This window comes from Pollicipes pollicipes, unplaced genomic scaffold (assembly GCF_011947565.3).
Source record: "Pollicipes pollicipes isolate AB1234 unplaced genomic scaffold, Ppol_2.1 Scaffold_4295;HRSCAF=5057_pilon_pilon_pilon, whole genome shotgun sequence".
NCBI lineage: Eukaryota > Metazoa > Arthropoda > Thecostraca > Pollicipedomorpha > Pollicipedidae > Pollicipes > Pollicipes pollicipes.
Window position 1 is genome coordinate 1,225,091 of NW_023596461.1, and position 23,749 is coordinate 1,248,839.

At 50.8% G+C, this 23,749-nt stretch overlaps 1 protein-coding gene across 2 annotated transcripts in view; it reads right to left on the bottom strand.

Moving 5' to 3' along the window:
- Positions 1 to 1,827: 1,827 nt before the first annotated feature.
- Positions 1,828 to 23,749, bottom strand: part of LOC119096358 (uncharacterized) — a 32,786-nt gene continuing 10,864 nt past the window's right edge. The window contains exons 2-4 of one of the 2 annotated variants that reach the window (XM_037219209.1): positions 6,636 to 7,389; positions 5,037 to 5,196; positions 1,828 to 2,354 (exon numbers count right to left, since the gene is read on the bottom strand). In XM_037219209.1, coding sequence (XP_037075104.1) covers positions 2,183 to 2,354; positions 5,037 to 5,196; positions 6,636 to 7,380 — 1,077 coding nt within the window. In that variant the 5' untranslated portion in view covers positions 7,381 to 7,389 and the 3' untranslated portion in view covers positions 1,828 to 2,182. Of the gene's footprint in view, positions 2,355 to 5,036; positions 5,197 to 6,635; positions 7,390 to 14,314; positions 14,646 to 23,749 lie in introns of those variants that run through there. The other variant, XM_037219210.1, reaches the window with a different exon arrangement.

Here is a 23,749-nt window from a genome sequence, read left to right on the forward strand (position 1 = left end):
CGTTGTGGAAAAGCGGAAGCCTGTCCCAAAACGACAAACTCCTTCAGGCCTGGCGGCCCCAGCCTGGTTTTGTCATTCTGACTCAGAAGCTGTCACAATAAATCATTTTCTGTACGGTGATCCACCAAAAGATGGCTGAAGCTGGCCGCCTCGTTGACATGAAAGTAGGGTTCACCGCATCAATGCGTAGCTTGACACCAGCCACAACCAACTGTCACGACCCGTCTTAGCTATTCTGTCAATACTGTTGGAAAAACCCACTATTATACTGAACTGGCACAAAACTGACAACTAAAAAGTGTGCTATCCTACTTCGACTTGTCATTTCGCGATCGAATTTGCACCGATCTCACCTCACCGTTTGAACGCTTTTCTGTAAAAATAATGTGGAGTGGCTAACAATGCAAATAATACTCCTTTGGAAGCACGATTAAAAATTGATGACAAGTCCAAGAATCTAACTTTATCAACTACGCAAAAAAGGCAGAGCATGCTTCGAAAAACGAATGTGTGTTTGGAATGCTTGGACTTCATGGAAGGGCTGGCGCCTGCGCTTCTTTCTTGCTTCTTCGTAACTTCATGCACAAATTGTGTGACTCAAAGAATGGCTACAAGATAAAAGACTCGGTGAATGGACAGAATGAGACCGACTGAATAAGCTTGCTCTGATTAAGATCATCCTTATTGCTGTGCACTTCCCTCAGATATTCTATGACCCAATCAATGCATCATGTGGCAATACACGTGACTGAATGCAATATGGAGCTTTCTGTATATATATATATATATATATATATCTATATTATTATATCAGTTATATCTGTATATATATATATATATATATGTATTATATACTATCTCTCTCTCTCTCCATCCCTCTCTCTCTTTCCTCTCTCTCCTCCTCTCTCTCTCCCTTCTCATCTCTCCTCGTCTCCTCCTCATCTCTCTCTCACTCTCTCTCTCTCTCTCTCTCTTCTCATCCTCTCGTCTCCTCTCTCTCTCTCCTCTCCTCTATCTCTCTTCTCCTCTCTCTCTCTCCTCTCTCTCCTCTCTCTTCTCCTCTCTCTCTCTCTCTCTCTCCTCTCCTCCAGTCTCCTCTCTCTCTCTCTCCCCTCTCTCCTTCCCTCTCCCTCTCTCTTCTCCTCCTCTTCTCGTTCTCTCGAGGCCTAGAGGAATTAACAAACCCGTCCTGAAGCAGAGCATGCCCATCAAAATGGATTTCACATAGATAGGGTGTGCGACAGCACACCCAAAAATGCAGCCTCGAGAGTGGTGAATGGACGTGTGCATGACTTATTCCTGGAGAACCGATGGCTCAGCTCAGTAGGCTGTACTCCTGTTGATTAGAGTGGCGATAGCTCCTATGGTGGTGATATCTACAGCAGGTGTGGTGATGCCATTGGGAAGTCCTCACGCCGACTCGCATCTGTTCCGCCCGTGAGTACGACTGGGAATCGTCCAGTGTCCGCCGTAGTCAGCTGGCGCTCAAAATCGTGCAGATGGGCCCAGTAATTGTCCGGTGAAAGCGCCAGCACGACGAATCAATTCTACCGCCGTAAAATTCGTTTCCCACACAAACAGGGCCCGGCAAGGTCCATCTATATTGGGAGACAGAGAACGACCAATGAGAAATACGTTTCGAAGGAGGAACTTGCTGCATACATCAGGGCGATGTCCCGACGCAAAAAGTGAATGCATTTATTTGTACTGGTGCAGGGCTGAAAGGCCAAATGTCGCGCACTCAAAATTATTGGTACATGACAGGCTAGAGGCAGACGTATAGCTTGAGAAGGGCGGTCAGAGTTACTACAAAATGAAACAAACCAGTGCCTCGAAAATCCATCTGAGTATATTTAGCCGTAACAGCACGCAGCATTTACAACAGAATGCAGCTCAAATAAATATATAAATATAACTCTCATCAGCAACAGATAGCAAAACTACTTAACAAACCAGGTCGGCGCCGACAACGCGCGACTGACGGCGCCGCACCTGCTGACCCGGTCCGCGAGCTGAGCTCTCTTCACCTCCCAACGGATCCCAACAATGGCCTCTGGCGGCGCGTCTCGGCTTCGGCGTGCAGCCCAGACGTCGGCTGCCCCGGGCGGTGTCTCCGACCGCGCGCGCGCGCGCCTATCGTGTTACAGCTGCAGCGGGCCGAGCCGGAGCGCCAACTCGACGTCTAGTACTTGGTGCCGGCCGACACGAAGTCGCGCAGGCCTTTGGCGCACTTGGCGGCGTAGGTCTGCTGGCAGTCCCGCTGCTGCACGCCGCGGACGGCCGCGTCCCGGAACGCCGCAAAGGCGTCGGCGACCTCGCGCTCGGCGCCCTCCAGCGAGGCCTGGTCAGCCGACCTGCAGTAGAGGAGGTCAGCGTTAGACTGCGGCGCCCCCCACGAAACGCCCGGTGACATTGTAAAGCCGCCCTCACAGCAGAGAAGGCTTGCAGGCTTGAGAAAATATCCACGACACCCACGTATGCACACTTTTATAGGGTTACACACAGGGGTATCTTGCCTCCTTCACCACGACAAGATGACGTGCTTGCATGCTTGATGGGTTCCTGTCGTTAGCGCGTAAGGCAAGAACAAATATTGACCCTACTTTAAACACACGCTGTGCGAAGATCGCACAGTGGTCTTTGGTGGGGAGGTTCCGCCAACAGCGTTTGGTCTAGACCACAGGCACAGCCTAAAACTCTTCTGCCATGAGCACTCTCCAAACGGAATTGCGCCGCCGGCTGTTCCGACTGTAGCATCTCACAAATGCTTGCGTTCGTCACCGTTATCTCCATTGTCGAGCCATAACAGCTGTCTCAATTTAGTCACGTCAAGGCGCGATTTCTTGCTGATGGGCGGAAGACAGCCATTTCGGCGCAGAGTGGGAAGATCTATGATGCTTCAGAACAGCTCTATGACTGGCCACTCGGTACGCCGAAGGCGTTCTTGCGAGCGGCTGTGCCCATCGCCTTCCTAATCAACGCTGCCGTTGACCCGGCGTGACGGCAAAGGTCACGCACGGTGGACGCCCACTTGTTTGATGTGTAAGTTAAGGTCGTTACGTTACTGATGCGCTTTCAACTATCTAATATCTTACTAAGAGTATCTAACTGATGCGATTTGTTTGCGTATGCGCGTGTGCGTGTTCGTGGCTCTGACAGCATCCAAAAAACGCTAAAGATGATCAAAAACAAGGTTTCGGGTATTCTGTACTCGAGATAAACAGGTCACACTCGAACGACCCTCCAGGCTGCACCGTTAGCTTCTCAGACAGTGCGTGGGAGCAAGACTCAAAACAGACAAGCCAACGCAGGGTACACCGTAGCGGAGCCTGCCAGGCCGGACAGCAGACAAGACGGATTGCACCGGACCGGACAGCAGACAAGACGGACCGGACCGGACCGGACCGGACCGGACAGCAGACAAGACGGACTGCACCGGGCCGGACAGCAGACAAGACGGATCGGACCGGGCTGGACAGCAGACAAGACGGACCGAACCGGGCGGGACAGCAGACCAGCCGGACCGGACAGCAGACAAGACGGACCGGACAATCTCCGGGACGGAAGCGGAACGCTTTCGCCGGCCAGCAGCTCCCACGCCACACAGCTGTTTCTAATCCCTGCCGCTGCTCGCCTGGGAGCGTGCCAGGCGGTCGACGTGCGCCGCATTGTTCGCGAGGGCGCCCCGTGCGCTGCCCAAGCTGTGAGGAGCCAGGCCGCGCGTTCCAGCGTGATTTGATTGCTGTGCGCCGCAGCGCTGCTTTCGCTCTGATGGTGTGCTGGCGGAGCCGAGACCAGCGGCGCCACCCTGCAGAGAGTGGCCTCTGCTTGCTGAGAGTCGGCTGGTGCGACGCGTGTGGAAAGTCTCTGGCAGGCTGGGACTAATTGAAATTCGTCTTCTGTAGTTTTCTCTCAAAATGTACACCAGCCGGGCTAATTGAATTTGGCTTCCAATTTCACTCGAATGACTTTCGTGTTAAGTGGCTCACATGCGTCTGTACTCGAGAGATATGGTCTCACGACATTCCAAGACCCTCCACAGTATCTACACCTCACTATGATCGGGATGAGAATAATGGTTTCCTGTTATTCGAAATCGTGGTAAAGATAGGCTAGTATGATGTAGTTTTTGACACTTTGGAACGTTTTCCTAAGGAGTTTTTTTTTTTGCAGCAATCAGTGTTGCATTGGTAACAAGAAATGGGGATGCAAAGACAATTTATTGTGTCTTACATCTATCTGTAATGTGAAATTGAGCCACTGTGTCTAATAAAAACGGAATGTGCTGAGTTTATGGGATAAGACCACGAGCGGCGGGGGCCGACGCCGTCTCGTGGCCCGCCGCCACCGCCGCTGGGCCTCCGCCGGCCGCGCCCGCCGCGGCGTCTGGCGCCTACGGCTGTCTCCAGCGGCGGGGGGCCTCCGCCGTCTCGCGGCCCGCCGCCGCCGCCGCTGGGCCTCCGCCGGCCGCGCCCGCCGCGGCGTCTGGCGCCTGCGGCCGTCTCCAGCGGCGGGGCACGCCGCCCAGGTGACGCCTCGAGTCCCATTGTGCGGCTCTGGAGAAAACGGCAGACACCGCGGCGGCACCAGCCGGCAGGCTGGTCCTGGGAGCCGACCGGAGCCGCCTCCGATGACGCCGCTCGGTCCAGAAAGCGGCGCTACAGGCAACGTCTCGCGTCCCAACAACAGCTTTGAAGTGCCGCGGGAGACGAGAGAGGAGCAAGGGCAGGGAGACGGTTCACCGAAATTTTAACGCTAGCTGTGTGACACTGCACGGTAAGGAATCGGTTTGAAAAGGTTTAAATAGCGCTGCTGTCTCTTCCCATCATTGAGATGTTATGCTGACTGAGCTGATGAACCTTACGCGCAGAGCTCATGGCTCACCATTCTGGCATGGGACACCACTCTGGAGCCTCCACGAACTCCAATGTCGTCCGTGACCTGCAGATGATCTTCTCCGGGGAGGTGGGGGAGGGGGAGGGGGTGGGGGTGGGGGGGGGGGGGGGGGGCGCTGGCAGGAGTGACGGGCGTCTTACCCGATGATCTTCTGCAGCCGGGCGGCCACCTGGCCGTACTTGTCGACGGCGCCGGCCTCGTGCGCCTCACACATCAGCCGCTGCTGGCACTCGTAGTCGTGCACCTCCATCTTGCGGAATGCTTCCTCCAGCATGTACAGCACGTTGATGGCGTCGTATGCTGCGGAGAGGAGGCGCGGTCAGAGCACTCCGTGTGTGGCGGGGGGAAGAGCATGTCAGGCGGTCGACGCGCAACGTGAAATAATCCGCGTCTGTGCGCATGACTGTCAAGATTAGACTATTAGACATCGAAGCTAAAGGACAGAACACACCCGACACTTAGTGTTCAGTGCCGTATGTGTCAAGAACCTTAGAAGAGTGCACACATGCAGCAAGAACGAAAAAGAAACAAACAAAATAACGCCACGTGTGTTTTAACGAATGCGTACGCACGACGCCTGGACGTGAACCACGTTCATCGCTTCGCGAATGTGAGCCCATGGCTTCAGTCGTGCTCCCGAAGCCCGTGCGCGTCTCTCCGGGCGTTTCACACTGCTCCACTTTCCATGACCCACCTACCACACAGGGGCCTTTGTGGTATTTAGCGGCCACTGAGCAGCTTTGGAGCAAAGTGCCTGATCATGCCGCACCACCCCGCTGTATACTGTTGGTCGGGAGAAAGTCGAGCGGAGCGGCGGGCTTGGTGGAACTAGCGGGCGTGATCGACTTACGCTCACTTGAACAGCACCGTAGGGCGGAACACGGACCTTCTTGGCCTGTCAACCGTGGGGGCACACAATCGACGTTTCACGGCGCGTTTTAATGCTTTTTCCCGAAGCCACGTGTTTGTTGAGCGCGCTGCACCTTTATGTCAACATACCACAGCGAGCGCGCTGTCCAGCGGGCAGGAACTTGGCTTTTAGCACCATTCACGGCGGCTCCCTCCAAGTATCCGTTAAGACAACGGGCTGACCAAATTTTTTCGGAAATTATTCCGCCTGGTTTAGCTTTGCTGGACTGGTTAATAACCTCCAACAATGCCCCAGTTATCAAACGATTGGCTTTTAATTGGGCCCGGAGCCCTTCACGCTTCAGGCCAGTGCAAGGGTGCCTAGTCCTACTATGGCGCGAGGGAGCTCAACACAAAAGTGTGTCAACACCCTCGTCCTCTTTCGGCCAGCATAAGTGGGACGGGCGGCGCTAGGAGCGCGCCCGCCCCCACCAAGACCGGGTCGGCATAACGGTCCGCCAACTGGACTTTGGACCGGCGCGGAGGCGCGCCGCCGTCAGCTTTGGTCGGACGCGATCGCCGTAACGTTTGAAGGCGCCAGCCGCGTCGCGCTTGAGAGCGCCTTTATGCCGAGGAGTGTATGTGGCATTGACACCGGTGAAAAGCTTACACTGCGGTGTTCGACGGCGAGTGGATGGCGGGAACCGCGCCGTCCGTGCTGGCAGGCTGGGCGATAAAAAATGGCATGCAGAGGTTAGTGGAAAATTACGTTGTGGACCAAAGAGAAAGCGCAGCGCGATGAAAGCCGGTGAAACTGTAATGTCCGGCCTCCACCTGCTACGTTTTGTCCTTGGTGGTGCAGTAAAACCTCTCGGCGAGCGGCGGCGCACCTTGCGCGGAGCGTTGACTGCGGCTTCGCGCTGCCGCCCACGCCGAAACTCTGGCGATGGCGTCGGCGGCGGCGCGGCCGAACAGACCCTGGCCGCCGGACGCCACCGTGAAGAAGATCTGCAGGAGCGAGACGACCAGCAGCGCCGCGCCCGTACCGACCACGATCAGCAGCACCTTGCCACCGAACGAGCGCATGAAGCGCGCGAACCCGTTGACGGATCCGTGCAGGGCGTGCGTCAGCCGGTTGGTCGAGGTGTAGAACTTGCGCGCCGTGTTGTGGGCTGTCTGCTGGACGGTGCGGCGCAGGCCCGAGGCTGCGCTGTTCACCGCCTGGCTGACGTCGTACAGCGGGCCGTAGTGGTAGTGGAACTGATAACACTTGGTCTGCAGTCGGTGCAGCTCCTCCGGCGAGTAGGCAGCAAAGTCCTCCTGCGGGTACTCGGGGAAGCTGTATGCTGCCTTGTTCTCTGAGTAGGCGAAGTCGGCGGGACTCTCCGTGGCTAGCAGCACTCCTTGCCTGTCGTGCTTCGACTTGACCTGCGTCACGTTGTAGGCAGGATAGACGGTGAGCCCGCTGGATGTCTTGTAGGACACGTAGCTGGACGGTTCACCCGTGTAAATGGCGTTGATGTCGGTGGCGGTGGCGGCGCCGAAGCGGTTCGGTACGAAGCCGGCGCTGGCGCCTGGCTCCGCCCCGGCCAGCCGACACATCGCCACCAGCATCAGAGCGACGGCCGTTGACATGACTCGGCTCTGGAAAACAGCAACGGCCCGTACAAACACGAGCACAGAGCTGGTCACGCGGCCGGGGAGGAAGCTGGGCACGACGGGCATGGGATAAAAACGGACAGGATACGCCGTGGAAACCACTTATTTCCGGCTAGCGGTCGCCGATGCTGCAGTCTGACTCGCTCTAATTTTCGAGCAGAGCTCGCCGAGAGGAGAGCAGCGCGTTCTGCTGGGTCCAGAGCAGTCATTACCCGTGCACTGGCGCGCGGTGGCGCGGGCTGGCCTCCCGTGACGGCCCGGCCGAGTGACAGCAGGAAGCCGGCTGTCATCGCGTCATATTTTATCTCCCTTCACAGAGAGATCTCAGGCGCATCATGCTCCCACGCACCGAATAGAAAGGGTCTAGTCCAAACGGGAAAAGAAAACCGCACCGTCTCGCATTACGGTGTGTGTAATTATCGCCACCAAATGTGAAGATGTCAGGCTTTGCTTGAATCTGACCCTGACTTAGACTTGGCTATGGAGTCAGCCGCGATTTGTCCGGTGCAGCGTTGAATCAACCAGAGTACCCGGAGTCAGGCTGTGGTCTACGACACTCATACATATATATATATATATATATATATATATATATATATATGTGTGTGTGTGTGTGTGTGTGTGTGTGTGTGTGTGTCTGTACTCTTGTGTGTGTATGTGTGTAAGCCACGGAGAACAGAAGCAGTTGTAGCCATCGTGTCAGTGGCCGCCTCTCAACTTAGGCAAGATTCCTTTTAGCCACAGTCAGAGTCGACTCCACGCACTCAACAGCTGAGGCTATAGAGTGTCTTTTACCCTTCAACGCCGTAGAAAGGGCGGTCAGCGCGATTAGGGAAAGTGGTTAGTGCGAACAGCACCTAAAAGAACAGCTGGTTAAATACGAACGCGGCCATGACACGTAGCTTGTACGTACTGAAACAGTGCATCTACCCTGTGGCCGCCCCTGAAACCCGAACAGCTGTTTTTTGGTCAGAGTCAGAATAGACTCATTGCCGTCATTGGGTCTCTTTGGCGCACTCAGCGGTTGAGCCAATATGGCGTCGTCTGCCTCTCATCCTGAAGGGAGAGCACGCGGAAAATCAAAGCTCGTATCTCTAGCTCTCCAGACGCGCACGTTTGACCGCCGCGCTGCCGGCAGCCGGGAGTCAACTCAGTGTATTGGTAAACTGACGTATCAGCTTTCGGACGGCGAAGGTTGATGCATTTTGTCACACCATGAGCCTTTGTTAGAAGTACCCGAGAACTGGTCATACGCTGTTATGGCCCGCACAAACCACTAAGATGCAGGGATGTTGCATTAGCGTTGGGGTGTATTCAAGTGTGCATCAGTCTGGATCAGAGTGGAGATCTGGAGAAGAGAATTCAAACCTTCTCTGGATTGGACCACGCAGCATCACCAATATGCCACGATAGTCACCATGTAATATGCTGTTACTCTAAAGGGATGGTGACCACCGCACAATCAGTTCTGCACTAATTGCTTGGTAACGAAGAGGGGGATAGTGTTCAGGCAGCAGTTGCCGAACGATAACGTTATTTGTCTGAGGAAGGATACACGGCGGCCTGACCTTGGTGCTGCCTGAAAGCTCGGCTACCCTTGAGTATCACATTTTAAATGTATCTCAACGAAAGCTCGAACTGAAGTCATTGAACGACCCGCGAAATAACGCATCCCCTCATTACTGACGTTCATCCGCATTGAACGCAATATGAGTAGCCGCAACGAAGGTATATCATCGCAGGCCGAATGTAATGCGGATATGCAAAATATCTAAACAACGAAAGCCAGCCCACCTCAACATCTGATTCATTATGAGCCAGAGGAAGAAAACATGCCTGAATTGTTGTCTCTGCGTGATTAATAGCACAAAGAATCAGGGTATGTCTTCGAGGCCGAAATAAACCAGTGCCCTTCTGCGCACATTAGTGAGCATGCCCCACTTATTCCTGTTCAGGCGTCAAGCTGTGTGATGAAGCCAGAGCCTGAATAGAAACGTTCAAAAGGAAAAGCAAGCCAGCTTTTATGTTAAGCGCCCTGAGAGCTATCGAAAGACGACCTTTAAATCATCCATCTCAGACTCAGGGCCTAGAGCACTGGAAAATGACTGGATCGGATTCCCACAAAATCATCCACCGAATGCCCCGGATTAGAGCTCAACACCATTCGCCTTCCGATAACAGCTCAGATTCCAGGACCGAAACATAGCACCACCAGTGCGAAGGAACACGGAATTTAAGCACAGCCTACGAGTGCCATGTATGCACCATGCTGGTCAGTGGAGCTGTTTTCCATTTTCCCCGTTTGAAGTTTCCATGAGTTGCTGAATCCAGCGCCCTGACGCTGCTGGTGCTGAGCATTTCCACGTCTTGGAGCTCATGGACCAGTGAGGAACACCCTCTACTAAACATTCCGCCGCAAACATAACTAACGATTTTGCAGTGCCTGTGAGCTTTGCATTCGGGAACAGCATCATTCTATAGAATGCACCTCAAAACCTATTTATTGCCTGATCGCCATGCACCATGCCGTTGACAAGCTTGGCATGTTTAGTAGCTTGATGTTCAGCCACACAATGACACGTGGGGCAGGAACAAAGCTTTCCCAGGAAGAATGTCGTCGGAAACAAACGAGTTATTATGGAACCTTACAAAAATTCCACCATGGTGATGGTCGCATCCGCTTCCCCAGCGGACGGAGGCAAATATCCTTTCCGGAAAAACTGATGCAGCTTACCTAACGAAACGGACTTCATAATTCAGCGCCCCGAAGGTACGGACAAAGGATATCGATGGGCAATGATCGAGATAATGATTTGGTTTTTGGGGCGCGCCGACTGCGTTGTTTATGTGGCGCCCATAGGACTTCAGCTGTGACATCTTGTTTAAATAATAGCCATTTACACAACACACACACACACACACATATATATATATACATATATATATATATATATATATATATATATATATATATATATATGTATGTATGTATGTATGTATATTAATCTAATCATTTTAAGAAAGTGTGTCTTCTAAACACTTATTCAGCGTCAGAAGACCAAGGTTAGTTTAGTAGCGTTGTGTGCATGTAGCCACTTCCACTACATTATCAGTCTTTTGTCGGAGCTCAATGCTCGGACAGCTACCATTAACCTGAAAAGTATGCCCAAACATGATGCAGCTGCTGGCCGAAACTCTTCGACGCATACGGAACAGGGGCTGGCATGATATGAAGCGTGACTGTCGGCATGAGCTGGCGGGCTGCGACGGCGCGTGACGCGGACCGGTACGAGTAACGCCCCGGGCGCGGCACCGGCCGACCGACGGCTCGCGGGCGCTTCACTGGAACGGTACAGGAGTGCATCGGGCGTGGATGACCTGGCCTTAGCATCGAGTAGAATGCGGTCAAAGGTGCGTTGTACACGGTGACGCACGCCTACGAAGACGAACGTAGACTGCGTCCTATTTTTGGGTTAATGATGAGTACGTTGGCCAGCTTTTTGAGATGTTTTCTTATTTCACAGTTGTGGTGAAGATTTGAGGTCTGCAGCCATTGCCTCCAGGTGCTTTTAGCCTTCTTTGATGACAGTTCATCGTAACACCCATTTTCACGTCGACGAAGGTGAGGGAATAGTGAATTACCCGGAATGCGTCGGTCTGTACTTGTTTGCATATATATATATATATATATATATATATATATATATATATATATATATATATATATATATATATATATATACATATGTATGCGTGTGTGTGTGTGTGTGTGTGTGTGTGTGTGTGTGTGTGTGTGTGTGTGTGTGTGTGTGTGTGTGTGTGTGTGTGTGTGTGTGTGTGTGTGTGTGTGTGTGTGTGTGTGTGTGTGTGTGTGTGTGTGTGTGTGTGTGTGTGTGTGTGTGTGTGTGTGTGTGTGTGCGCGTGCATATACAAGTATTCAGTTATTCCGTGCTTTGATCTCAAAAATGGCATGCACCCTATAAGGTATATCGACTTTAATCAATGCCCTTAAAACATTTAAGTTTTCCTTTTACCTAAAAACGAGAGCGCTTCGTATTTTGTCGATGGCAGCTGTTCTTTTCTTTGGCTGAATAATCAGACGGTCTGAATGCGGTGTATTTCACAGCGGAGTGAAAAAAGTTGACGATCCCAGAGTCTCACCTCTCCGCGTGAGAAAAGTGTGCCCAACTCACTTAGCGTAGCCGTTCGGGCATACAGTGATCACAGAAGCGTGAGGTGAATGGAGGATTGTTAATTGTAAGTGAGACATCTGTGATAAAAACAGGCTCTGGCTTGCTTCAGTTCTTTCTTCGTTTAGGTGATTAGGTCTCGATAGGCGTAAACAATTTTCACTCGCGCGCGAGGCAAGCAGGTGAGTGCTGGAGTGGACACCATGACACATTTGGTCTCTGGAGTTCGACTGGCGCTACGACTAAGAGGCGGTTATGCGTCGAAGACAAAAATCCAACGATGTCTATTCTGACTACTCCGTGCACCAGCTGGCTGCAGATGTAGTTCTGCGACCGTAATGCCGGAGATCAATCTAAAAAGACGTCCCAACACAAAGCATTTCGCTTGGAGAGCATGGCATGTTGTAAAACGCGGTTGGAATTAGATTCAGTATGACTAGAAGATGTTGGGTACATTCTAGCACACCTTCTCGACTGCTTTTCTAAGACAACAAACAAAGCTGATAATCTCACAACCTCAACCTCAACCTCCACAATGCCGAAAATTTGTGTCTCGTTAAGAAAGAAAACGTTCTTTTGCTGAGTAATCAACCTCCAATACAGCAGAACCAAATGATGTTATGGACCAAACTTGGCTGCATTGGCAGTACTGAACATTTCAGGCTCTGCTTATGATGACGAGTGATCTAATTCACGGATTGAAACGTTGAGTATTGTCAGCATAAACAATTGTTGCTATCTAACGTCCCTTCAACAGTACCTCCTGGCATATTAAAGACCTATAACTCAGTATAAGGACTTAGAACTCATAATGCCGAAAAGCGAGGAGTAGAAGGCCTTCCTTGCTGATATGAGGAAATAAAAAAGAAATTATAGACCTTACAGGCATTTGTAACGTCAGGAAGTTTTTGAAAATTTCTACCAGAGATAAACCTTTTGTCTTTAATTCTATCGATATCAGACGACAACGTTAAGACAGTAAATCAGCTCCCATCGTCGTAACATCATTTATGCCAAACCTCGTTTACTTGGGAACATGACTCCGAAGATTTTATATACTTTTTACGAAAACCTGGTCAGTTCCATCTTGACTTCCGGCTTACGGAAATACTTATAAGACCTTGAAACGTTGTGTGCGTTCAACATTGTTGTGCGTGAAGCAGCTGCTTAAACATTTTTCTAAGGTCGAGGTCATGCGACGCTGAAAAGGTGTGCACATAATTTACCAGCATCATGGAGGCGAACGGCATGCTTGGAAAGTATATGGCACAGCTGAATCTATATCGATATAAGTTCAGCTATGTAATAAATTTCGGTTTTAAATAATTAAAGAAAATTATGAAAACTGCACGGCACTTGTGGAACACTGGTTAACCCATCTGTGACTCCTGAAACTCTAGCCTACCATTCAGTTACTATCAAAATCTTAGACATTTCCGCAGTTTCTTTCTTTTTTCAATTCTAAGGAGTCATCAAAACCCGGTTAGAGTATTCGAGCTTCTCGTCAAGCTCACAAACAGCCCTTGAAAACTCTTCTGGAACGTCCAGAGAGCATGGTGGATTTTGGAAGCAATTTTCAAAGAATCAAACCGAGGTGTGGTGGCAGAGGTTATGACAGATTTGTTTCAGTCACCAAAGACCTTGATCGAGTTTTCGCAGTCATGGATGGATTAATTAGAAGTCACAAACGTAAGGGGAAATTCAGAACCTTTAAGGAGTTTTCCAAAGTTGGCATAACTTGACACTAACAGCTCAGGCAAAAGTCACCATTTCCCCTGTGAAAGAAAGCTTACGAAATGTGACCTGTTTGACTCACGGGTGGAATCAAGGTTTGGTCTGGTAGTGTGTGACTGGTCGGGGCCCCATGTTATTCTGTAAAGCATCTGAAGTAAAATGTTTTCGTTTTACTTCCGTAAGTCACAGAACTACACGCGCTTGAAAACGATTGTCAAAACGTTGGAAGCGTCGACAATGTCAACAAGAGCAGACAAACTTCAAATACTTGCCGACTTTTCACGGCATATTGGTGTTCCCAGTTTTATGGGCTTGTAAAAAGCACCCAATGACATATCATGCAATGTATGATACAACACATCAAGGACGTGTTTTATGCCTGTAAAGGGTTTGAATATGCACGGTAGGATTAGATGACATATAGTTTGATGGTAAAATATTCATTATGAAATGCATTGTCCACATACCACGCATGGGAATAATACCGTGTCTTCTAAGTCCCGAACATTTATCATTGAGCGAAGAACTGCCGGAAATTTAACCTCAAATCTTAACATGCAAGCTTTTGAGTGAAATGTTCATTGTTCACTGAGTGTAGTCTTAAATTTTCATTTGATGATACGTCGTGGCACAATGGACTTGAACTGCGGCATGACTGAAAAGTCACCAGCCGAGCACGCCCTGGAGGCCTCAATCCGCTAGTTTTCAATCGGTATCCATGTGATGTATGGTTCCGGCCAAAGGCTCTCACTCGAATGATGCGTAGAAGACCGCCCGGCTGCACCAATAGCATAAAGTTAAAGGACGTTCTCAATCTTAATCCCATCTCCACCGGCGCGCAACGCAGATCAGCACATGCGTCGGCATCCGCCGTCGCCAGAGGGTGCGGTGGCCAGGTCTTCGGGAGACGGCGGGTGGCTGCCAGTGGCGAGTGCCCACCTCGGCCGCGCCAGCGGAGCGGCGTCTCCCACCGCCGGCCGACTCACCGGGTCCGAGCGAGCGCGACTGGAAGCCCTGGTTGCTGTAGGTCGCGTACGTGTCGGGCTCGTAGTAGTCGTAGCGGTTGTTGGCCGACGACCCGAAGAAGCCGAAGGCGAACAGCGCCAGCGCCAGCAGCAGACCGAATAGCAGCGCCACCGCTACTCCCGCCAGCACGTAGTTGAGCGCGTTCGAGTTGGTCGAGTTGTAGATGATGAAGAGGCGCGGGTCGAGCACGTCCTCCATCGAGGTGGTGTCGAGTTCGGAGGCGGCGGCAGCGCCCAGGGCGGCGGCCAGGACCGTGGCGGATAGCATGGCGCGGCGGTGGCGGCGGCGACGGACTGCGGGGCTGGCGACGGCGGCGGCGGCGGACTGGCGAGCGCCGGGCCCGACGCGTCCTATAAGCGCGCGGAGCGCGGCGGACGCACGGGGCGTGACGTCACCGACCCAGGCCCGGCGGCGACGCTGGGTCACGCAGTGGCAGTGGCGCAGTGGCGGGGTTTCACCGGACGCGGACGCTCCGGCCAGCGGACGCCACTCCGGAGGCGCCGCCCACCATGCCTCTGCCGGCCTCCTGGCCTCGGAGGCCGGGGAGACTGGCTGAATGGGCTTGCAGGCAATACTATCTCCTGTATTTCCGGGTTCAGGCTGGGCAGACTGGCTGAATGGGTTTGTAAGCAGTATTATCTCCTGCGGTGCCGGGTTCAGACCGGGTAGACTAGCTGAATGGGTTTGTAAGCAATACTATCTCCTGCGGTGCCGGGCTCAGGCTGGGCAGACTGGCTGAATGGGTTTGTAGGCAATACTATCTCCTGCGGTGCCAGGCTTTTGGATTTGGAGCCCAGTGAGCGGATGTGGTCGCGTTACCCCATGGTGCGCTTAGCTTTTATATACTCATGGTCGATGGGTGACAACTGGCTGAGATGCATTAACAGATGGAGTAATTGTTTAGTGTATTATCCTCGTCTGGCGTGTTCGTATGTACACGATGGTTCGGTCCTCTTATTACCCGGTCATCGTCGGATGTTATTGAGTTCTGAAGAGGACTTGACAGTGTTTGGCTTTCAGCCATACACGCGCCACAGCCGAATTTTCTCCTTAGAACTAACATGATAAGGATCGTTATATCTGCAGGCATGGTAAGCTGATTGAGGCATTACTTTTACCGCCACTTGGTTATTACCTTTAATCCGTCGATGCTCTTCTTGAAAGATTACATAACGTCTGACTACGCAGATGTTAATGGTTCTTTTAGCACTTGCCTCATTCGGTGATAATCGTGATAAGTGACGGACGTCGGCCACCGCTTGAATTACATCCAACAGCTCATTTGAAAACACTATGACCCGAATCGTTAAAACGGTTGCTGTAAATTGCAGGTCCAATCACATCATACCTGCAAACATTCTCTGCAATTTCAAACAACCGGCTGCAGTAATTCACTCAGCTACCAAATAGCACGTGCTGTTGCCCAAAAATCACGCCAGACAATCTGTTGTGGCACAATCACCTCACGCGCTTGTTTCACGCGCACACATTCTGAGCTTATCAGCTTGAAAAAAACGTGTCAAAAGGCTGTAGTTAACTCCGGCTGTCGAGTGTGCGGCAGCAGTGGACACTTTTCTGACCATTCACCGGGTTTTGCACGCAGCACTTGTGTGCAATCGCAGTCATCGTGACGCTCCGTCCAGACAGACAGTAGCACGTCCGCCATGCTTAGCACCAACGCCGGGTCGATCGTGCTTCTCTGCCGACGCCCAGTTCAGTAACACCGCCAGCATTCCTGCTGACTCAGCCGCTTTCCGCATTCTGGTCAGATCTGAGTGGGCCGAGGCCACCGCCGGCCGCCGTTGTTGGCAAGCACTGCCCACAGCTCCGCTGTTTACGTCATTCGGAAACCATCCGATCAGCAAACTTGACCCGATTGGTGGGGCGCACCGGCCCGCTTTCGTCTCTGGCCGCCGTCGGTCGGGAGAGGGGCGAGGCGCTCCGCGTGAGGCTCGCGCTCCTGCGCCGGTCGTGCGCGGTGGCCTCCAATTGGCTCCGTCCTGCATCGGCACCAGAGCCTGCCGCCTTGCTGAAAGGCGTGCGGCCGCCGCGCCCCACTTGGTCCTGTTGAACGACGACGAGGCGAGGCCCCGGCCGGTCTCACCGCCGGCGAGGCGTCGGCGCGCAGGTGGCGGCGCAGCGCACAGCGGAGAAAGCCGCCGCGGTTTTCCCTTGTGGACTCACGATTCCTTACGAGAAGCGCCAACACCACCGGTAATTGAGGACGGCAACCGGCGTGGCAGGAAAAGGGAATGAGGCTGGTGTTTGCTTGACCTTGCTTGCCTCGAGCGTGGTAGTGGAAGAGCATGGCGGGCCTATAAAGACTAGTTGAAGAACGATACCATAATGTACGTGCGGAGAGATGGTAGCGGCGATGCCCGTGGAAATTAGTTGATCATTCTGCACACGTCGAACGCCATTAAGCTAAATGATCGGCTACTAGACTTGCAACATCGGCTTCTTCTCCCACACATTGAGCGTCTCACTCTGCTTGGAAAGAACCTCCCCAGTCCAGGTTACGATCAGTTGACTTCCCACTTATCTAAAAACAACAGTTTTGATCTATGGTCTAGCGACCCCATTAACACAAACCAATGATAATTTGATGGCAAATTTACATTCTTAACAGCATGACAGTTTTGAACATACGTTGCAGCGCGGTGATCATAAAGTGTGCCAAAACTACGCATAAAAGAAATACCACGCTGATAACTTATGAAGACTTACAAGAACAGGATGATTAAAAAGAAGTGTCAATGCTAACTAACTAACGAAGGGAAATATCAAACGACAATATGACTGGAGGGAAGTAATAACTGTTTAATTCGTAAGCTAGTGTGATCACTTTTGGAATACCCTCGTATGTTCACAGAATTCTACGATGCGTGTCAGGAGGCATATCTGTTAATATATAGCTCTGCAAACCGTGGCATCTGTGATTTAGCCGTGGGATTAACTCTTGCCACCTTAAATCTCAAAACAAGACGCCGTGCCTGGACTTGGCTAGCCGATAAATGGACGCATGACAGGGGCATGCCTTTAGATCCCACGTGGGTTCTCTGGGTCGGTGAGCGGGCCGCACTACAGGCGGCCGGTTCAGGCGCGGCGGCGCGACCCGCGTCCCCGTGACACGGGGTCGCCGCGGGCCCGGACCTTCGGCGCGCGTCACCATGACTCTCGGTTCCTCTGAGTCGCGGAGAGGCCGGCACCGCCGAGACTGGGTCAGAGTCGGCCAGCCGGGCGCCTCTGAAGCAGAGTCGAATAAAACACCCACAGCCCGTGGGTCGCGGTAGGAAAACAGTCACGCTCGACAGCTAACACACGGACGTCCTCCTCCCACGGCAATTGCTACAAGCAGGTCCGGAACCAGGGCGATCAGAAAGTGGCGCCGCTGATAGTTTATATGGTCACGTAACGGTGTTACTCAGGCGTTGCGCTTGAATGCATTGCCTGTCGTTAGCTCGAGTGTTGCAATGACTCATCATGATAAAATGACTGTCGTATCGCAAGTGTACTTAAGGCAGCAGCAAAATGTTTATCCAAATCATGGAATTGCATAAATGCATGCGATTAAAAGCTAAGTCAATATCTTTTTTCTTCAAAAAACATTTATCTAGCCTTACTCCTAAACTGGGAGTGGCAGCGCCGCTTAAGCTTGCCTAGCTAGAATTTCTGAGCGGTTCGAGAGAAAGCATGAACTTGGTGATTTTTCATAGGCACCTGCCTTTCACCTGCAGTTTAAAAATTTCAAAGCGACAATGTTGAAAATAGCGGCTCCAGAGGGGTGGTCAGAGGGGCGCGCCGCACGATACCATGGCGGACACGGGAAGACGCTTAAAGTTGAGTGTGCGAGGAGACACTTTTGGAACATTACGATACATGTCACACAACATAACGAACATCTGAGCATCTTTTGTATGGACTCAGCAACGTTGCGTGTATAGATATTTTTCTTGATCTGAAAGTCAAATAACATCAATCAAAAAGTTGACGTAGGCGTTGGCGAATGCATCCTATCCGTCCTGCCGCAAGCATGGCCTTTCAGCACACATGCGACCGGTGCGGACGTGCGGCGCTAGTGACTCAACGGCTTGCGAAAGCGGCGCGCCGGCCGGCCGCTCTCCGGCTCCACGGCTGCGGCACACAAGGCATCGGGCGCGCCAATTCGACGCGGCGCGGGAATTGCGCGCGAGGCGCCGCCGCGCGCATAGCTGGCGCCTTTTGTCTCGCTGCGCCGAGCGTGCCGCGCGGTGGCAACGCCCTGACGCGGCGAGCCGCGCGGCGCCCAGAATGCACGTGGCGCGCCAAGTGTGCCGCGCTTCCGCTGCCGTGGCGGCAGACTCGGCGCAGGCCGGACAATCGCCGGCATGCGGATTTCTGTCGAGCCTGGCTTCCGTCACTCGAGAGAAGAGCGCCGCCGGTCTGGTGGCTCGGCACGTCGCCTTCCGTCAACGTGGACGTGAACAGCGGCAGTGGGACCTTCAGGCAGAAACCAGACGAGAGATCTGCCTCCGCGCCATGGCTCTGGCACGAACTGAAGTGAATGATGATTGGAATGACGCAAAAATGACATTTACTGCTCTTATTTCGATACACTTTCAAACGAATTTCCGGCTACTCGGCGCACGCAATTTGGGCAGCGGTAAATGACAAGATGGTAACCATAGTTTGACAGCTTGTCCACTCTCTTTTGACAGATCTGGCAGATGTCAGTGACGGAAATAATTACGTAGGGCGCTCTCATCCGAGCCATCAGTAGTGCACTGCGTGAAAGCTGGACCCAGGAACCTTGGTTTGTCAATTTTAATTAGTGCTCTGCGAGGTGAGAAATCGGGTTGCGCGGCAAAAGCATTTTCACCCAATATATTGAACCAGACAATTCAGGAATATAAGGACACATTATCTCGCCAATGATTAACTTTCAGCGGGATCTCAAGCCATCAGCTAGGTTCCAGGTACAGCGTGAAAACCGCAGTTCCTAACATTCAAACGACCAAACGCCACCTCAGACTAGGCCTCAACGAGTATCTTTGTGACGCAAATACGGAGCCAAAGACACACCTTTTGAGGATCGTATTCAACAAAGCTATCCTAATGCAACGATTACGGCCATCTCCCTTCATGCCAATGCTTTGAAGATGAAAGGGCGTAGCCAGTCCCAAAATCACCAAGTCTCAGTGTATATATGAGACAGAGAGCCTGTGCTGAACACCCAAACTGAGCTGTTCTCGCACCGACATCGTATGGTTCGCAGAACACATCACCAAGTGGTTCGTTACGTGTCCCTCCAGTAATGCACCATCGGCTATCTACTTTAGGCTTTTAAGACCGCATGTCTCAGTGTCCCGAATCACGGCTAGGTCTCAGAAGCAAATGTCGATTTGCATAGATTTGCAATGACTGCATAGATTTAAGCTTACTGAAGGACTTACAGTCGTGTGCGATATAAACGGCCACGGTATGATCTAGTGAACTGTGTCTTAGCGGACATGGAATAGTGGTTGGAATAACATTATGTATGATTTTCATGTATCTCTGTAAGCAGACATGACATGTGCTGCATTTTTGTTGGTCTGATAATGTTGGAAAAGCCTCGTCGGCGACTGCCCGCCATTGTAAAGGTGTCTGATTTTCGAGCGCACAAATGTGGTTGTGGGACTGTGGACTGAGACACAAATGTCATGGGACTCTGGCTTTTAATTACACTGCCACACGCGTTCGTCGATATATGGTATACCTGGCACCGGCGTTCCGTCACACAAGCTAGGATTTGATTCGATATCCTTATCTAACGACTTTGCGAGTTCAAATCCATGTGTCCGCTCGCCTGCGGAGATCAGGTCACTGCGAGACGGTCTCGTGAATTGTGACTTAAGGTATGAGGCAAACTTAACATGTGCATGGTCAATGAAAGGCAACAAACCTCATCTTGATTTGCATAGATAGGACTGTAGTATTAGCCTTATTCCTCGGAGAAAAACCAACACAATGGAGATATAGTTGGGTTGATATTCGGCAACATGCCTCAGTTGAAACGATAGCAGTTCTGTTATTGTTTCGATAAAGGCATGTTGCCATGGGTTTTTCTCCGAGGAATAAGGCTAATACTACTGGCTTATCTACGCGAATAATGTTTCTCGCCAATGAACAGAACAACTTACGTCATCTTAATCCGGTCTAAGGTCTAAGATCTAAAATATAAGGTTTGTAAACCGCACTTCAAAATATGTCATTACCTGAAAATCAGCCAAGCGGAGAGCCGTCATGTGCCTTCCATCACCAAGGGCTCGTGGTGCGGTTCCCCAATCCTCTCCCCTCTCCTCTGGCGGACCCAGAGGAGAGGGGAGAGGTGTGCACACGCGTGTGCGTGTTGGCGGCTGCTTGTTTCGAAGACGCTGCCCGACAAGTCCACAGAGCTATCATAGAGAACCCTGAAATACCTAGCGCCAGAGTTAGAACTGTAGTTTTCTATTCAGTTGGGTGGGTTTCAGCTCTCTCAACTTGCGTTTGAGTACCCCTAACTTAACGAACTAAGTGGGGCGAATTCGAAAAAGAAATCCGCTTGTTCCCATATTTTGGGGGTAGGCAGCGTCATTTTCACTGCTCAACCACACTAACTCTTTTTGCAAAACTACGCCCCTATTACGGATATTCCTTTTATGAATATGTGCCATACTGAAGCATAATGACGTAGGACGGGCAATTTCAGCTACAAAGTTGAGCCAACGTGATATGGGCAACAACAGTTCAACTAAAAAATGACATGGGGAATAATGGTTGCAAGTGTTGATTCCATTAGCAGCAGTTTCCCTTGTTTTCCTGACACGATTTCAGTAAAATGTGTAGACACTGTCGTCCTGTGAATGAATTCCAAAGATGGCGGAGATGTACTGTTTCAGAACTAGCAGTAATTCTATCATTCACCTGAGAGGCGACAAGGATTAGGTTGGCTGACGCCACCCAGTGGAATAAAAGTCCCAAACTGTCACACAGGTGACTAATGTAGCAGAGTGGATGCTTCCTCGCGGAGGATGCTGATCAGAATCTTCTCAGTCATCCCAAGCCTGACCCGGCCGACCTAATCACGCATGACCGACCGCTAGCTATTTAATATTTCAGACACGATGACAGCAGATTCCCATCACATCCTTCTCTGAGCTGCTGAACCGCCAAGAGGCTCTCTAGCCGTGCGCTTCACCCTCAAGGAACGGCCATGAAAGGAAACCGGGAAAACATCGGAGCAGCTAGCGCCTCAATCTCAGGAAGCCTTGGCGCGACTCCCTGGTGAGGTCATATAGGACGGCATTTGACACTCGACAGTGGCCGGTGACAAGTTTTGTGCGGCGTGATGCGAGCAAGTGGCAACAGACGTCTTTTAATTGTTATTACGTAGGTGCATTGGCTAAGCTTTCATTACGGCAATTTTGGCACCGTCCGACCAAATTTGGGAGCTAAATTAATGAACATTTTAAAGTATGTCATGACCTTAGAGCGTGATAAAACATCGTTTGTTACGGCATACTTCAAAGTATTTAATTGCCTCAGCATGAATAAACCGCAATCATCTATGCAGCTGTTGATATTTGGCTATACTTGCGTGATAACATGCATGTCTGGTAATGTTATTGTACTAGCACTTTACGTTGACTTCTCCAATAAGAAATATGGTCTGGCTACGCGCTGAGAGCCTGGGCATTTTGGCATTCTTGGCCCAGCCTAAGCCGAGATTTTGGGCTTAATATCTTGACTAAGACCGAGAGCCAGATATCAGTGTTTCAAATATAGTTATTTGGTATCACCATGTGCACTTCAGCTGACTGAGCGCAATACCTGTGTCATCGATACGATATGATAGAGCTGATGCCAGTGAACGAGTACGTCATTAATAGTTCTGAACACCAGTCAGAACCCTTATTAGCTTGGGAGCACGTGGAGAGTAAGCATGAAACGTCCCTTGCCATCCATCAACCTGGATGGCCGGGGCCCCTTTTAGTTCCTAAGCTGCCTCATGATGCTAGTGACACCGCTGCTTAGATGACACAACTAAACGAATGAAGGAAGGAGCCACGTGACATATTTGTAGGCCTGTACCAATTAGATCTATCAGTGGGTTTGGAAGTCCGCCTTCCATAAAAGCCTAGCAGACAAAGGGGCTCAGGTAGAGGTTACTGTAATCACGTTCGCGCGCTGATAAGATACTCAGGTAGGGCTACTGTGGTGTCATTCGCGCGCTGATCCATATAACACATCGCTTGGAAAGTAATTTGTTGACGGATAATTCGCCTAGTGATGCGGTGATGATTCATTCATGACATTTCGTTGAATACATCAACTGTAAGAACATATATATATATATATATATATATATATATATATATATATATATATATATGCATATATATTCAGCAAAGAAATGCTATCCCACGGGCTGATAATATCGGAAAAACCATTTGCGTGGATGCGGAATGTGGGAATTAGGAACTGTGAGCGTCACTGCTCGTTCGGCGATCGATCTGAGACATTCCACTCTGACGGATGAAGCATGCTAGGTTTTATTTTTACCCGACTGTTTGTCTGCTCTAATTTTTGTAATCAATTTCTGACGCATGACGCTGTCTCTGAGCACTTTGTGGAAGCCAATTTGTTGATATTATCAAATCAGAAATGGATGCAGTGGCACGCAGCCTTTTCATGATATATATATATATATATATATATATATATATATATATATATATATATATATATATATATATATAAGGTAATTGTCCTACTTTCTCTTTCATCAGCATTTGTCTTACTTCTCCTTTTGTGCTTTATTCTCTTATGTTAAATAGCAATTATTGGCGAGACAGCATACCGATATACGCCGAGTGTTTGACAGCGCACCCTACATCTCCGCCCGGCAGAATTATCATGCAGTAGTTCACATCTCCACCACGAGGTGGCAGCAGTATTGATATTTAATAGGTAACCATTTAGGAATGCTGCGCTGGAAGTGTGAACTTCATTCCAGTGCCGGATTCGTAAAAACGCATCTGCCCTAACGGTGGGTGGGTACCAATTAAGGATGCAGTAGATTGCCTGTATGCCGCATGATAAATCGAAGATATACAGCGGACTATATATGTGTAAAGAAAATGGACGGAAGCAAAACGTAATCCTAGGAACGTGATCTGGCACGGAAGCTCAGCAGGCTATCTGAATATCTGATTCTATCTGAGCTGCCTGAATGCCTCCACTATGTTGTTTCTAGCGTATTGCCGTGTTATCTGCGTTGCTCCCATCACTCACTTTTGTCATGCAGCCAGAGATGCTCTATTTGGGGCTTCTGTAGACCAGAACCATTTCGGTTAAAGTTCCAAATTTTAGAACTATGTGACAAGGGAAAGATG